Source organism: Mirounga leonina, unplaced genomic scaffold (assembly GCF_011800145.1).
Source record: "Mirounga leonina isolate KUSES-001 unplaced genomic scaffold, KU_Mleo_1.0 Mir_201, whole genome shotgun sequence".
NCBI classification, from domain to species: Eukaryota; Metazoa; Chordata; class Mammalia; order Carnivora; family Phocidae; genus Mirounga; species Mirounga leonina.
Genome location: NW_023270504.1, coordinates 1,521,437 through 1,539,716, shown reverse-complemented (window position 1 = coordinate 1,539,716; position 18,280 = coordinate 1,521,437). Strand labels below are relative to the sequence as shown.

General features: G+C 37.7%; 1 protein-coding gene across 3 annotated transcripts in view; it reads right to left on the bottom strand.

Moving 5' to 3' along the window:
* The window catches only part of CPNE8 (copine 8), a 224,172-nt gene that overhangs the window by 183,745 nt on the left and 22,147 nt on the right, over window positions 1-18,280 (bottom strand). For all 3 annotated transcript variants that reach the window (XM_035027916.1, XM_035027913.1, XM_035027914.1), the window contains exons 2-3: window positions 4,031-4,071; window positions 2,348-2,394 (exon numbers count right to left, since the gene is read on the bottom strand). In XM_035027916.1, coding sequence (XP_034883807.1) covers window positions 2,348-2,394; window positions 4,031-4,071 — 88 coding nt within the window. The remainder of the gene's footprint in view (window positions 1-2,347; window positions 2,395-4,030; window positions 4,072-18,280) is intronic.

Genomic DNA, 18,280 nt, shown 5'->3' with positions numbered 1-18,280 from the left:
AAAGCCCTAAATAAAATCTTTAAAAAAAAAAAAAAAAGGGCGCCTGGGTGGCTCAGTCGTTAAGCATCTGCCTTCAGCTCGGGTCATGATCCCAGGGTCCTGGGATCGAGCCCCGCATCGGGCTCCCTGCTCGGTGGGAAGCCTGCTTCTCCCTCTCCCACTCCCTCTGCTTATGTTCCCTCTCTTGCTGTGTCTCTGTCAAATAAATAAAATCTTAAAAAAAAAAAAAAGAATAAAGCCCCAAAATCAGTTTATAGAATTTCCTTCCATTAACAAAACCAGATGTGAATGTTGGGATCAGGTCAGGATTCTGCAAAGCAAGGTGGTCTAACAGCAGAGGCTCTGGAGCCAGATGGCCAGGGCTTGAATCCCCACTCTGTTATTTATAACTGGGTAACGTTTGTCCTGTCACCTGAGCTTTCCGTGCTTTAGTTTCCTCATGTGTAAAGTAAGGATTATAATAGCATCACTTCTTAAGGTTATTGTGCAAACAATAAATTGGCCAATATATCTGAAGGGCTGAGAACGGTAGTGAGTATAAAAGATCTTGCATAGGCAATAGGAAAGCCTCATCACTAGGGATCTGCATTGGCCCAGATTCCTGGTCCCGTACCTTATGAATATTTATCTCAGTTCCTTTATTGGTCCCTCAAGTAATGTTATTTTCTTTTTTTTTTTTTAAGATTTTATTTATTTATTTGAGAGATAGAGAATGAGAGAGAACACATGAGAGGGGATAGGGTCAGAGGGCAAAGCAGACTCCCCGCCGAGCAGGGAGCCCGATGCGGGACTCGATCCAGGGACTCCAAAGACAGTCGCTTAACCAACTGAGCCACCCAGGCGCCCAAGTAATGTTATTTTCTGAACACTCCTGGCAAGTGCTCATCCCCAGCTAGCTTGACTCTTATGGTCACTCAGCAGTTCCCCTGGATTGCCCCAGGCCTTTGAGAAAGGGAACTCTAGAGCAAATGACAAGAAACAGCCTATCTTTTTGGAAAATAATCAAAGGAATAATTAGAGGAACAAGAAAGAGGAGCATGGACTCAGGAGAATGTTCTAACATACAAGACAAAAGATAACATAGGTCTGGATGAAGGAGGTGACTCATTTGAGTTTTTTGGTTTTTGGTTTTTTTTTTTTAACAAAAGAGAATTCACACCACTGGATAACTGATAAATAAAGAAGGTGTGGGAAGGAAAGTCAAGATGGCTGCAAAACTCACAGTCTGGTATTTTGGCTGGTGATGTTATCAGCTATATGTGGAGCAAAGACGCAGCAGTGATAGGGTAGAGCTGATGAAATTACCATCAGGTATGTAGAGTTTGAAATAAAGCTCAAATAACCACATGGAAATGTCTAGGAGCAGTTAAATATGAAAACCTGGTGCTCAGCATCCCGCTGACCCACTGTCAGTAGGAACAACTTCTGAATTGGCTTATTCTGCCAGTTTTGAGATTAAATTACAGTGACCTTATCTTCTCACAGTTGAGACACACTGGTAAAATGGCTGGCTGCAAAGCAATCTATGGCAACAAATAGCGCAAAGCTCACTAGGGAAATCTCACCAGAAACTGTAACCTCATTAAGACAATGCACTAACCTGCTAGGATAACCAGCAACTACAAGCAGATAGAAATGTCTTTTATTTTAAATAAAATAAAATATGATCCCCTCCAGTGATCATCCTTCCATTTGAACGTGGAGATACTCTAGAATACAAATTAACTGAAACAATAATTCTGTCTCCTTGCTTTTATTTCATTAAACAAAGTACGTTTGTGTTGTGATGAGCACTGGGTGTTACATGCAACTAATGAATCGTTGAACACTACATCAAAAACTAATGATGTACTATACGCTGGCTAACTGAACACAACAATTAATAAATAAATAAGTAACAAAGTATGCTTGCATTAGGAAACTGAGTTTCTACTTTATTTTCAAATAACAAGTTACTAACTGGCAAAGTGCAGGTGATAGTTGATATCAAACACCACACTTAAAACCCTTTAAAGCAATATTTTATGACCATCAGCAGCTGACCTCTAAAAGTGAGACTACGTCTAGCCTTCAATTATGCAAGGATTGCAACACATTAAATTTACTTTACAGTGAGGGAAATACAAGTTTCAAGGCTAGAATATTCTACAGGAAGGTCATAAATCAGACAAACATTGAGGATTAATAAAAACAAACACAAAGATTACTCTCATAAATTAAAAAAATGCAACCTTTGGGTTGAAGAAAACTTAAAATAGCTAAAATCAGGGAAGTATAATCTTGACCAAATTGTAACTTAGACCATATTTTTCAGCGCAATGATATTTTAAAAACTGTTAATGCTTACCTCTCTCCATTCTTTATTTCCAACTCCTTGCACATATAAGACACAAACTGTAAGAGAAGAAAAAATAAATATATAAATGTGTTTTATAAATATATGAATGTATATAAATTATTCCTGGCCTTACTCTTGTAAGAAAATTGCTAGTAAAACATCAAATGACTAAAAACTTTTGCAAAGAAACAAAAAGCTGTATCAGATCTTTAGAACCTAACATGCATAGACCGAGGCACAAAAACACAAAATAATTATTTGCTAATGTCTTCATCTACATTATACTACAGATACACATAAGTTTTTAAACTATAGTTTAACAGTTTGAAATATTTCAGTATGTTACTAGACATTAGTCAAGCTCTTCCTAAGATACCCATAATGCTCAACCATCACAGGAAGGACAATCTGGAGCATATCATCCTCTACATTTAATATTTGCAACTCCCACCCTCAATATCTATAAACAGGTAAGAAATCTTGTCAACCACAAAAGGAAGTCACAAAAAGAGAAATGAAGTGTTTGGGGTAAAGATTAAGGGATAAAAAAAAAAGTCCCACTCATTTGTCAAGTGAGCCCCAGAAATTTTTTTTTTTAAAGATTTTATTTATTTATTTGAGAGAGAGAGAATGAGAGAGAGAGAGCACGAGATGGGGGAGGGTCAGAGGGAGAAGCAGACTCCCTGCTGAGCAGGGAGCCCGATGCGGGACTCGATCCAGGGACTCCAGGATCATGACCTGAGCCGAAGGCAGTTGCTTAACCAACTGAGCCACCCAGGCGCCCAGCCCCAGAAATTTTTAATACCCACAAACTGTAATGCCTTTTCCCCAATGACTACTTCAAAAATTCTAACATCTCACAAAACCTCCCCCGCTGTAGTTAACCCATATTTGCCCATATATTTGTAGAGATGGAGAGTTGCAGGATATAAATTTCTAACTATTGCAAGAATGGAAACGCTTGTTGATGTATACATTAATGTTGCTGTTTTCTAATTTAAACTTTCTCATTTTACAAGTTATCTCCAATTTTTTAATATACATAATTAGGAATCAAAAAATTGTGTTCATCCAAAACGATTTTATATATTTCTCTTGGTTAAGCATGCCTTTACATGCTCTTTTTATTTACAAAAAAAGAAGGAAAAGTATTACTCTGGGACTAAATCACTTAAAATTATGGTCCATTATGGTCACCTTTCAAATATAATTTCTATCATATGCCATACCATGAGGTTTTGGGTTTTTGTTTTTTTTTTTAAGATTTTATTTATTTATTTGACAGAGAGAGAGAGTGAGCACAAGCAGGGGGAGGGGCAAGCAGAGGGAGAGGGAGAAGTGGGCTCCCTGCTGAACAGGGAGCCCAATGTGGGGCTGGATCTCAGGACCCTGGGATCACGACCTGAGTGGACCAACCAACTGAGCCACCCAGGCGCCCCTGGTTTTAATTTCAAAGTGAACTATCTTACATTTGCATTTTCATCTTATTCTCAAAGTGCTAAGCAACTCCCTCTCTTTAGCCAGACTACTGCCCAGGTAGATGAGAATGCAGGGCTTGACACCATCCCCCGTCTTGCTTTCTGTGCTTTAAAACAAATATTTAAACAAGAACTGTAAGTTTCATACAATTTTTGCAAAGTCAGGTTAGAAAAATAAGTAGACTGTTTCAAAAAACAAGTAATAGATACTTACTTGGATCAGATTTAGAGAATGTATCTCTGTCAAGAAGATTTCTGTTGAATAAAAGAAAATGTTAGATGAATACACGGCCAAAATATTTATATGAATACATAAATGTATATAAATATATAAACTTTATATATTATATGTAATATATGTGTACAGCACATATTATATCTGTGATATATATCTGCATTATGTATTATATATGTATATTACATATATATATATACATGACTAAATAAAAATTTGCTAAATATGTGCTTGTACTTATTCAAAGTAAACGTCACTTAAGTTCAGGAAGCCGGGGTAAGGGAGGCCTATTTGCTCAGCCTGGTACTGTAGCTGGTCCACGACAAGACTTTCCACATTCTAAGATTAAATTTTGAGAGATTTAAGTGTTTCAAGTTTCCTTTTATCCCTTCATTAATCAGTATACAGATGGTCAGAAATCTTTCCTGAATTGAATTATTAGTTATTACTGATACAAAATTGTTTGGGATTCAGAGCACATGATCACATTAGTCCACACAGTTAGAAGGCAACAGTGAAGCGCCATCTATTGACATTTCTGTGACATCAATTCGGAGGAGTTTTATATTGCTACTCTGGTTTGGGAATTTACATTGTATTGATGTTTACTGAAGATTTTTTCAGCGGAAAAAAAAATGTAAAAGGTGGACAAGGCCATTATTAGCATCTATTTCTTCTGACTTACAGATATTTCCATATCTAAACCAGAATAAAAGTGGACAATCAGAAACTGTGGAAGTCTGGATTCCTCTAGTATTGGGCTATCCCATTTACCTTCAATGGTAGTAATGCAGTCCTATACTTTATGCTCATAACAATAACCCTGAGTAATGAAAAAAAATTAATTCAGTGTGCCCTGATTAATAAGACAATTGGAAAAATTTCCATCTAAAACGGATTATTTTCCTAAAAATGATAATTTGAAGCTATACCCTTGTATGAAAAAATCTGGCTACCTAGAATGATGACTTGAATGTTCCAAAAGTTAAATTTGTCCTTCTTATTCATCCTTTCTTAATTGGTAATAACTTGTAAGAACAAATTACATTTTTATGCTTAATACTTATACTAAAAATCTCATGTTTAAACTCTCTTATTCCTCCACCCAAGACTACTACTCATGTGCATTTATCTGTACTGCCCATGGTATTTGAAAGGCCTTTTTAAAATATCAATGTGATATCCTTTCTTATTTCAGGTTCTCAAAAGTTACTGCTTCTATGGAATGACTGTACAATAAGAAAATAAAAATACAGTCAACAGAACAATGCAGCACAGACCAAAATAAAAGAAAATGACATTATGTCTTGAAATATTCCTAAAAAGAGAAAATATAAGACATATTTATATTTGGAATTAAGTCAGCTTCAAAGACCACTAGCCAGAAATCAAATTAAAATAATCCTTCTGTACCATAAGCAGACATTGTGACTCCAGCAATCGTTAGCAAACAGTAAATTAAAACATTTCCACTTGAAAAATTACTGTGATATATATTTACAAGGGTGGTTCTACACTTAAGTGGAAGTTCTTCAGCCCCTCCCATATCTTCAGCTTTTTGCTCATTAGTGTCCTTAAAAAATGTAATTCAGCTCTTTCTTACAGAATTCGTGATAATCTAGGAGAGATAACAGTGCAAAATATTGCAACGTGGTTGGGATTCAAAAACTATGCTATACACATATTTAAAAGAAAATAATGTGATTTCACTGTCTCTTTAAAAAAAAAAACGAACCCTACAACTTTTAACACCAAATATAAAGTAATGGATTTCTAACAACAATAAAAATAAACATCTTTAACCATATATTCTTTTCTTCTCGCCATTATGAATCATAATATACATGGTAAGATCAAATAAACAAAGAAACAAAAAAATCTTGTATCCTTTATATGGTAAGAAATAAAACTCCATAATCTTTTTATAAATTAGCCCCTGAAATTAGCAATGTAACTTTCCCATTGCTGTTTGACAATAAATTTCATCAATAAAATTCAAACATATACAATGTCAAAAGTTTGGAAAAGGCAAATATTCTTAAATAGTATATATACTATAAAAGACCAGTGATTATCAAAATTCATCATAAAGTTTGGGTTGGTGATAGAAATGATTCATTTATTTATTTGACAGAGAAAGACACAGCGAGAGAGAGAACACAAGCAGGGGGAGCGGGAGAGGGAGAAGCAGGCTTCCTGCAGAGCAGGGAGCCCGACACGGGGCTTGATCCCAGGACCCTGGGATCATGACCCAAGCCAAAGGCAGACGCTCAACAACTGAGCCACCCAGGCACCCCTGAAATGAAGATTTTTACCTTTTCAATATCCTATTAGAAATAAATCACGTTCACATTAAGTAAAATAAGATCGGTCTTATTATGAAGGCTGTTTTATAAACAAGAGACTAAGCTGAGGTTCAGAGAGACTGAATAAATGAGTAAGAACACACACAGCCCAGTATCATCCAGTGGAGTCAGCCCTCTGAATCTGACTTCTCTGTTCTTCACAAAATGCCATACTGTCTGGAGAAGTCCAGAAGAAACAACTTATTTACCTATAAGTGTTGGAAATATGGAAGGCCCCCCATTACACCTATTGGTTGAGCCACTAGAGTATCAAATAAAATAAATTCCTGTCCAAAGACCAATATGAAGAGCAATCCTGACTACAGAATGGAGACAAATAGGAGACCAAACATAATTGTATTTATTCATAGAAAAATATCTTTGCTTCCTATATGAGGCACTGTAAAAAATAATAATAATAATACACACCACTCATTAGTTTTTATGTGGGAAAGTTACACTTCCTTCCATAGAGTTGGGAGGACAATCATTTTACGCCTGTAAGTTTATTCTGTGAGCTTGCACTTCAACAGTAGGTTAAAAATCCTGAATGTATCTTTCTATTCTGTAAATCTAGATGTAGCCACAACAAGGAAGAGAGCAAAGTCCTGAAAAGAAATTATGGAAAAATACAGTACACGAGTAAAAAAACTTACATGAAGAAATAAACTAATCAAAATTATAAACTGTGTAGAAACGCTCGGTCACAGGCTGGGTGAGCATGGAGTGCGGCCGGAGACTGGGGAGATGGGAGTGATTGACTGCTTTTCTCTGGGGGCGCACTGAGGAGTGGGGCCCTGCGTTCTCCGCTACTCAGTGCAGAGATTGGGAGGCCGTCATTTTCACTCTCATCCTCCAAAGCTGTACGGAAAGCTTACAGGGAACAAAAGCTCCTGAGAGCAAACCCGAGCAGATTACTTAGCCCGGACCCGGCAAGGGTAGGGCAATTCCGCCTCCAGCAAAGACATTTGGGAACCTCGGCAACAGGCCCCTCCCTGAGAAGATCAGCAAGAAGAGCCCACCAAGACCAAGTTTACCGATCAATGAGAATGGCAGAACGCCAGAGCTAGGGGAACACTGCACATAGAATCCATGGCTTTTTTTACCATGATTCTTTAGTCTTTCAAAGTTAATTTTTTTTAACTGTTGTTTTTTATTTTTTTTTAATTTTTCTTTTTCCCTTTTTAAACCAACTTCTTATCAATCCCTTTTTTAAAAACCATTTTTATTTTTCATTTTTAGAGTCATATTCTAACCCTTCATAGTAGTTACCCTTATTTTTGGCATATATATATAAGTTGTTCTCTCTTTAAAATTTTGAGATACAGTTTCTTCTAACAGATCAAAATATACCCTAAATCTCTAGTGTATGGTTTTGTTCTACTCTCCTGCCTGATCACATTCTCTCCCTTTTTTTTTTTAAACCTCTTCTTTCTTTTTTCAAACAACTTATCAATTCCTTTTATAAAATTTTTTATCATTTTCATCTTTACAGTCATATTCCATCCCTTCATCATTATCAACCCTTATTTTTGTACATATATAAGTTTTTCGTTCTTTAAAATTTTGGAAGGCACTTTCTTCTAACAGACCAAAATACACCCAAAATCTAGTGTGTGGTACTAATCTATGCACCAGCCTGGTCATATTTGATCATATTCCGTTTTTTTTGTTTTGTTCTGTTTTTGTTTGTTTTTATCTTCTTCATTTTCTTTTTTTTCTCTCTTTCTTTCCCTTTCTTTTCCCCTGGTTTCAGGTCTTTTCTGATTTATTTAGAATACATTGTCTGGGCACATTGTTACCCTGTTAGCATTTTGTTATCTCATTCATCTATTCTCCTCTGGACAAAATGACAATACGGAAAAAATCACCTCAACAAAAAGAACAAGAGGTAGTACTGACTGCCAGGCACCTACTCAATATGGACATTAGTATGATGTTGGACCTACAATTCAGAATCATGATTTTAAAGATACTAGCTGGGCTTGAAAAAAGCATAGAAGTTATTAGAGAAACCCTTTCTGAAGAAATAAAAGAACTAAAATCTAACCAAGTTGAAATCAAAAAGGCTATTAATGAGGTGCAATCAAAAATGGAGGTGCTAACTGCTAGGATAAATGAGGCAGAAGAGAGAATCAGTGATATAGAAGACCAAATGATGGAAAATAAAGAAGCTGAGAAAAAGAGAGATAAACAACTACTGGATCACGAGGGCAGAATTCAAGAGATAAGTGATACCATAAAACGAAACAACATTAGAATAATTGGGATCCCAGAAGAAGAAGAAAGAGAGAGAGGGGCAGAAGGTATATTGGAGCAAATTATAGCAGAGAACTTCCCTAATTTAGGGAAGGAAACAGGCATCAAAATCCAGGAGGCACAGAGAACCCCTCACAAAATCAATAAAAATAGGTCAACACCCCGACATCTACTAGTAAAACGTATGAGTCTCAGAGACAAAGAGAAAATCCTGAAAGCAGCTTGGGAGAAGAGATCTGTAACCTACAATGGTAGAAACATTAGATTGGCAACAGATTATCCACAGAGACCTGGCAGGCCAGAAAGGACTAGCATGATATATTCAGAGCACTAAATGAGAAAAATATGCAGCCAAGAATACTATATACAATACAATGACAGCTAGGCTGTCATTGAAAATAGGAGAGATAAAAAGCTTCTGGGACAAACAAAAACTAAAGGAATTTGCAAACACGAAACCAGCCCTACAAGAAATCTTGAAAGGGGTCCTCTAAGCAAAGAGAGAGCCTAAAAGCAACATAGACCAGAAAGGAACACAGACAATATACAGTAACAGTCACCTTACGGGCAATAAAATGGCACTAAATTCATATCTTTCAATAGTTACCCTGAAACTAAATGGGCCAAATGCCCCAAAGGAAAGACACAGGCTATCAGATTGGATTAAAAAACAAGACCCATCGATATGCTGTCTGCAAAAGACTCATTTTAGACCCAAAGACACTCCCAGATTGAAAGTGAGGGGGTGAAGAACCATTTACCATGCTAATGGACACCAAAAGAAAGCTGGAGTGGCAATCCTTATACCAGACAAATTAGATTTTAAACCAAAGACTGTAATAAGAGATGAGGAAGGACACTATACCCTACTTAAAGGGTCTATCCAACAAGAAGATCTAATAATTGTAAATATTGATGCCCCTAACATGGAAGCAGCCAATTATATAAGGCAATTAATAACAAGAGCAAAGAAACACATCAACAATGATACAATAATACTGGGAGACTAATAACCCCATCACTGAAATGGACACATCATCTAAGCAAAAGATCAACAAGGAAATAAAGGCTTTAAATGACACACTGGACCAAATGGACTTCACAGACATATTCAGAACATTCTATCCCAAAGCAACAGAATACACATTCGTCTCTAATGCCCATGGAACATTCTCCAGAATAGATCACATCCTAGGTCACAAATCAGGTCTCAACCGGTACCAAAAGATTGGGATCATTCCCTGCATTTTATCAGGGAATGCTTTGAAACTAGAACTCAATCACAAGAGGGAAGTCGGAAAGAACTCAAATACATGGAGGCTAAAGAGCATCCTACTAAAGAATGAAGGGGTCAACCAGGAAATTAAAGAAGAGTTAAAAAAATTCATGGAAACAAATGAAAATGAAAACGCAACTGTTCAAAATCTTTGGGACGCAGCAAAGGCAGTCCTAAGAGGAAAGTATATAGCAATACGAGCCTTTTTCAAGAAACAAGAAAGGTCTCAAATACACAACCTAACCCTACACCTAAAGGAGCTAGAGAAAAAACAGCAAATAAAGCCTAAACCCAGCAGGAGAAGAGAAATTAATAAAGATCAGAGCAGAAATCAATGAAATAGAAACCAAAAGAACAGTAGAACAGATCAATGAAACTAGGAGCTGGTTCTTTGAAAGAATTAACAAGATTGATAAACCCCTGGGCAGACTTACCAAAAAGAAAAGAGAAATGACCCAAATCAACAAAATCATGAATGAAAGAGGAAAGATCACAACCAACACCTAAGAAATACGAACAATTATAAGAACATATTATGAGCAACTATATACCAGCAAATTAGATAATCTGGAAGAAATGGATGCATTCCTAGAGATGTATCAACTACCAAAACTGAACCAGGAAGAAATAGAAAACCTGAACAGACCTATAACCACTAAGGAAATTGAAGCAGTCATCAAAAATCTCCCAACAATCAAAAGCCCAGAGCCTGATGGCTTCCCAGGGGAACTCTACCAAACATTTAAAGAAGCATTAATATCTATTCTTCTGAAACTGTTCCAAAAAATAGAAATGGAAGGAAAACTTCCGAACTCGTTTTATGAGGCCACCATTACCTTGATCCCAAAACCAGACAAAAACCCCATCAAAAAGGAGAATTAGAGACCAACAGCCTTGATGAACATGGATGCAAAAATTCTCACCAAAATGCTAGCCAATAGGATCCAACAGTACATTAAAAGGATTATTCACCACGACCAAGTGGGATTTATCCCTGGGCTGCAAGGTTGGTTCAACATCCGCAAATCAATCAACGGGATACAATACATTAACAAAAGAAAGAACAAGAATCATGATCCTCTCAATAGATGCAGAAAAAGCTTTTGACAAAGTACAGCATCCTTTCTTGATCAAAACTCTTCAGAGTATAGGGATAGAGGGTACATACCTCAATATCATAAAAGCCATCTATGAAAAACCTACAGTGAATATCATTCTCAATGGGGAAAAACTGAGAGCTTTCCCCCTAAGGTCAGGAACGCGGCAGAGATGTCCACTATCACCACTGCTATTCAACACAGTATTAGAAGTCCTGGCCTCAGCAATCAGACAACAAAAAGAAATAAAAGGCATCCAAATTGGCAAAGAAGAAGTCAAATTCTCACTCTTTGCAGATGATAGGATACTTTATGTGGAAAACCCAAAAGACTCCACCCCAAAACTGCTAGAACTCATACAGGAATTCAGTCAAGTGGCAGGATATAAAATCAATGCACAGAAATCAGTGGCATTCCTATACACCAACAACAAGACAGAAGAAAGAGAAATTAAGGAGTCAATCCCATTTACAATTGCACCCAAAACCATAAGATACCTAGGAATAAATCTAACCAAAGAGGCAAAGGATCTGTACTCAGAAAACTATAATATAGTCATGAAAGACATTGAGGAAGATACAAAGAAATGGAAAAACGTTCCATGCTCATGGATTGGAAGAACAAGTATTGTGAAGATGTCAATGCTACCTAGAGCAATCTACACATTCAATGCAATCCCCATCAAAATACCATCCACTTTTTTCAAAGAAATGGAACAAATAATCCTAAAATTTGTATGGAACCAGAAAAGACCCCGAATAGCCAAGGAATGTTGAAAAAGAAAAGCAAAGCTGGTGGCATCACAGTTCTGGACTTCAAGGTCTATTACAAAGCTGTCATCATCAAGACAGTATGGTACTGGCACAAAAACAGACACATAGATCAATGGAACAGAATAGAGAGCCCAGAAATGGAACCTCAACTCTATGGTCAACTCATCTTTGACAAAGCAGGAAAGAATGTCCAATGGAAAAAAGACAGTCTCTTCAACAAATGGTGTTGGGAAAATTGGACAGCCACATGCAGAAAAATGAAACTGGACCATTTCCTTACACCACACACAAAAATAGACTCCAAATGGTTGAAAGACCTAAATGTGAGACAGGAGTCCATCAACATCCTAAAGGAGAACACAGGCAGCAACCTCTTCGACCTCAGCCGCAGCAACTTCTTCCTAGAAACATAGCCAAATGCAAGGGAAGCCAGGGCAAAAATGAACTATTGGGACTTCATCAAGATAAAAAGCTTTTGCACAGCAAAAGAAACAGTCAAAAAAACCAAGAGACAACCGAAAGAATGGGAGAAGATATTTGCAAATGACATATCAGATAAAGGGCTAGTATCCAAAATCTATAAAGAACTTATCAAACTCAACATCCAAAGAACAAAGAATCCAATCAAGAAATGGGCAGAAGACACGAACAGACATTTTTCCAAAGAAGATATCCAAATGGCCAACAGACACATGAAAAAGTGCTCAACATCGCTCGGCATCAGGGAAATCCAAATCAAAACCTCAATGAGATACCACCTCACACAAGTCAGAATGGCTAAAATTAATAAGTCAGGAAATGATGGATGTTGGCTGGGATGTGGAGAAAGGGGAACCCTCCTACACTATTGGTGGGAATGCAAGCTGGTGCAACCACTCTGGAAAACAGTATGGAAGTTCCTCAGAAAGTTGAAAACAGAGCTACCATACGATCCAGCAATTGCACTACTGGGTATTTACCCCAAAGATACAAATGTAGGGACCCAAAGGGGTACATGCACCCTGATGTTTATAGCAGCAATGTCCACAATAGCCAAACTCTGGAAAGAGCGAAGATGTCCATCGACAGATGAATGGATAAAGAGGAAGTGGTATATATATACAATGGAATATTATGCAGCCATCAAAAGGAATGAGATCTTGCCATTTGCAACGACATGGATGGATCTGGAGGGAGTTATGCTGAGCAAAATAAGTTAATCAGAGAAAGACATGTATCATATGACCTCACTGATACGAGGATTTCTTAATCTCAGGAAACAAACTGAGGTTGCTGGAGTAGTGGGGGTGGGAGGGATGGGGTGGCTGGGTGATAGACACTGGGGTGGGTATGTGCTATAGTGAGTGCTGTGATATGTGCAAGACTGTTGAATCACAGATCTGTACCTCTGAAACAAATAATGCAATATATGTTAAGAAAAAAAAAAAGAAGATAGCAGGAGGGGAACAATTAAGGGGGGAAATCAGAGGGGGAGACGAACCATGGGAGATGATGTACTCTGAAAAACAAACTGAAGGTTCTAGAGGGGAGGGGTCTGGGAGGATGGATTAGCCTGGTGATGGGTATTAAAGAGGGCACATTCTGCATGGAGCACTGGGTGTTATGCACAGTGAATCATGGAAAACTACATCAAAAACTAATGATGTATGGTGATTAATATAACAATAAAAAATTTTTTAAAAAATGAAAAGAAAGAACTTGATATATGGAAGACATTCATAAACAATAAAATGACTACAAGTTTGAAAAAAAAATTATAATCTGTGAATTGCCTGAGTTGTTCTAGTAACCAGTCATCCTCAAATTTCAATTAAGATTCCTGGACTTAAAAGAATACAATTGAAATAGCATCACTAAAGCTGAGGCCCAATGAATTAAACCCTAACCTGCAGGAAGAAATACCAGGTTAATGGAAGAGGCATATTTTGCACAAAACCTGAAATAGGAGAGTAGATAAAGCAAGAATAGTAACACCTTTCCAGGATCATCCAGGAGAAAGGCTTTCCTGACTCCCCCCTTAACTATTTAATCCTCATAGGTATTGATCCCTTATAACCCTTACAATAGACTGATGCATCAAGCTACCCTCCCTTGATGACAACAGTCAGTTAGTTCATCCTATAATCCTGCCTGCTCTGATTTTATGCCCAAGTCACCTTCTGATTTTAAGGTAGTTCTCATACCGTTATTAGCACAGAACTGTACTGAATGGCCAAAATGAATATTGCAGTTTTCTTGGCGATTATAGTTTTTATTCTCAAAACTACTCTCATTGTAGTTTTTATTCTCATTCCAAAACCCATACTGAACAGCTGGTTAGCCCCTTAAAATGACCTCTAAGCTAAAGACTCTTGTCTTTCTCTAACTGGAAAATAGCAATTCCCTTTCTGCAAGTATTTCTCAAGCAAATACTCTATGCCCAAGACATAATTAAACACCACCAAAGATAGAGTAAATATTAAAAACATGTTCCCTTATTTGAAGAAGCCTGAATTGTACTAGGTAGACAAACTCACAGAAATAACTAAATAGCAGGGGCGCCTGGGTGGCTCAGCCAGTTAAGTGTCTAACTTGGTTTCAGTTGAGGTCATGATCTCACAGTTGTGAGATCGAGCCCGGCACTGGGCTCCACACTAGGCATGGAGCCTGCTTAAGATTCTCTCTCTCTCTCTCTCTCCCTCTCAAAAAAAAAAAAAAAAAAAAATCTAAATAGCAATACTGGACTGTATATAAAATAACAGTTTGTTATGGAGAGAAAGAACAGTCCTAAAAATAGAGTCAGACTGATGAAGATACAATGTTAAAAAAAATTAGGTACAATGGTTAGCTCTTATCCCAACTATTTTTAAAACTATACTAGAGAAAGAAACAATTTATAGGTAGGTCTATATAATTAAAAACTCAACAAATGAGTATCTTGAAATGAGTACCTTATTTTTCAAAAGTTCAAGTATACTTCTCTGTTATATTTATATATAATGAAGCTTTATGAGTGGAATATTAAAGGTTCTAACTCTTCGTATCTACAGTGAGCATACAATAACATGATCTATTAAGGTAAAAGGTAAGTTAACCTAAAAGTTGTAGGTCTGCTGCTCTCTCTTTCCCACTCAGTAAATGAAATCACCTAATAAACATTCTTCTTTGGCAGTGTGGTAAATATTGAAATTTCTTTTTTTAAAGATTTTATTTATTTATTTGAGACAGAGAGAATGAGAGAGAGAGAGCACATGAGAGGGGGGAGGGTCAGAGGGAGAAGCAGGCTCCCTGCCGAGCAGGAAGCCCGATGTGGGACTCGATCCAGTGACTCCAGGATCATGACCCGAGCAGAAAGCAGTCGCTTAACCAACTGAGCCACCCAGGTGCCCCAGATTTTCCAGTTTTTAAATATTTTTCACAGCTATGCAAATCATGGTCATTATTATTTATTTATGTTAGAAAATGCATATTGTTTTTGAAATTACGCTCAGCAGCCATTTCTATGAGAGAATTGACATTAGAGATTTTTTTTTTTAAAGATTTTATTTATTTATTTGAGACAGAGAGCATGAGAGGGAGGAGAGTCAGAGGGAGAAGCAGACTCCCTGCCGAGCAGGAAGCCCGATGCGGGACTCGATCCAGGGACTCCAGGATCATGACCTGAGCCGAAGGCAGTCGCTTAACCAACTGAGCCACCCAGGCGCCCAAATATTGAATTTTTTTTTAAAATTCTTCAAAAAGGAAACAAATATCATTATCCTAACACAGATGCATTTTGGAGAAGAAAATCTACTTGATGTATTATGAATTTTAAAGTTAATAGTTCCACAGTAAAAACAACTTCATTATCTGTGACCCTTTAAAGTGCTAATTTAACAAAACGAACGCGATAGGTGTTTTAGGGAATAAATCTTCAAACTGAAGATGCGAAGTGAGTTCCAAAAAGCATGCCACCTGCGTGGCCAACAAAGCTTCAGCAGGTAAAGGGAGTGTACTGCTGTCTCTGATCGGAACTGTTCGATTTATTTCTAGTAAGAACAGAAAGAAAGGTTACAAATCGAGCCAAATGAGATGCTGCTCCATTTCATTTTCCACAGAAGCAAAAATAACGCTTCATCATTTTACAGAGCCCAGCATAAATTGTCCACAAGTGGACAGAGAACCACATCCCTGCATCATGCAATCTCCCCCTCAAAGTTGCTCTGTTTCTATAAAGAGAATGACTCTGGGTTTAAGACTTAAGAACTTACTGGGAGCCGTTTATTTACCTGTCTTCAGCATAGTGTGGGCATCGCTGACTGGAGACAGCCGCGGTACCTAGCACAGAAACAAGGCTCAAGCAGCGGCCGCTGAATGAACGAACGGTTTTAGTATCCAGTCAAAAGTATCAGCTTTTTTCACTGTAGATACAGTGAGGTGCCTTATTATGAAAAGAACAGAAGAGGAGGAATTTCGGGCCTTTGCCCTAATAAGTAATCCATTAACTGAAAAAACACCAGCCCAACTGCTTTACTGGCATCATAAACATGCTCCACGTCACTAGGCAAGGCCCAGGGCCCTTCCTGTGGGCACTATATTGTCTTATAGACTAGAAGGAGGACGTTCTTGGGGAATATGTATATAAATATGTATATACTTATATATATATAAATTTATATATTTTAATGAACATACACACAAAATGGTTTTCAGAGGTTTTTATATATAAAGACAAGGAAATCAAAACTTTTGAGCAACTGAAAGGAAATTTATCTCATCTCTGAAGTGATGTGAATGTAGTATTTCATCTCCTTTGACTCATGTATTCAATCTTTTTTATTATTATCATCCTTCATTGAGGAAATATTATCTCTGGGAATTTAGCACAGAAATCTAAGGAAAAAAAAAAAACATTTTTCCTGAAACTACAATTTCTATGGCAAAGGGGAAACCGATTACGCATAGGCAAAAAGTAAAGCTTTCAGAAATGAATAAATGAAGTATTTTGAAACTGAGGCTTACTGAAAAGTCGAAGTCAGCTAGAATCTAAGATACCAAGTAATTCTGAAGGATGGGGTCGTTGGAAAGTACTTAACAAGATTATCTGGCTTTCAAGAAAATAAGAATAGACTTTCAGGTTTGAAGTTGTGCAAGTAGACTACAAATTCAGCTCAATAGCGGCATCTCATAGCCTGAGCAACCAAGGAGAACTCTAGCCTACGTGACACGCATTACCCCACAAAAACTGGAAATAAAATAAACTTTAGGTTGTTTTTCAGTTTTCCGAAATTGGTTGTTTAAAGTATTTATATATTAGTACTGCAGAGTTGAAAGGATCAGTGATAAAAATCTTTTTTCTTTTTTTTTTTTAAGATTTTATTTATTTATTTGAAAGGGAGTGCAGGAAAGAGCACGAGTGGGGTGGGGGAGGGGTCGGCACAGGGAGCAGCATACTCCCCGCTGAGCAGGGAGCCTGACTCGGGGCTCCATCCCAGGACCCCAGGATCAGGACCTGAGCAGAAGGCAGATGCTCAACCGACTGAACCACCCAGGTGCCCCAAAATATATTTTCAATCCTTGCATGGGTTGAACTCAGTTTAGATATTAAAAGAAATTACAGGGGCAGATCATTAACGGTGAAAACGTTTATGTTTCTCTAAAGTTATTCAGTATGACTGATATTCTTGGAAATTCCTTAAAAGAAAACCCAGGCTTTTTCAGAACGGGACATGTCAGAGCTCTGGCTTGCCTGAGCTAAGGTAAACAGAAGAACCCACTGGTCTGAAGTAATGTAAGGTTAACTCAGTAATACAAGCTTTCAGAAAAAGGTACAAAACCCAATCCCTGCTTTAAGCAGGAGAAGAGATACATAACATTTAACAAAAGTGGACAGGATAAAAAGACACTGAGAACAGGATCTGGGGCTTCTTTAAAACCAAAAGCTCACATACAAAACTAATCTCATTATATTTTCCCCAATCTTGCAGCTCCGTTCCGTATCTCAGTAAGTGGCAACCACAGAAGGCAGAATAATGCCCCCTCCCAAACATATCAGGCAGGTCCTCATCCCCAGAACCTAAATGTGACCTTATTAGGGGGAAAAAAAAGTTCTGCACAGATGTGATTAAATTATGGATCCTGAGATAAGGGGATTATCCTGGATTATGTGGGTGAGCCCTGAACACAATCATATATATCCTTATAAGAAGCCAGAGGGAAATTTGACACAGACAGGGGACAATGACGTGAACAAAGCAGAGAGAAGTGAGAACACTCTGGCTTTGGAGACCCGAAGGGATGCAGCCACAAGCCAGGGCATGCCGGCAGCCACCAGAAGCTGGAAAAGGCAAGGAATGGATTCTCCGTCACAGCCCCAGAGGGAGAGCAGCCTGGCCAGCATCTCGGTTTCTGCTACTGACTTCACACTTCTGGCCTCCAGAACTGTGAGAGAATAAATTTCTGTTGTTGCAAGCCAACAAGTTGGTGGGCATTTGTTACAACAGCTGTGGGATCCTCACACA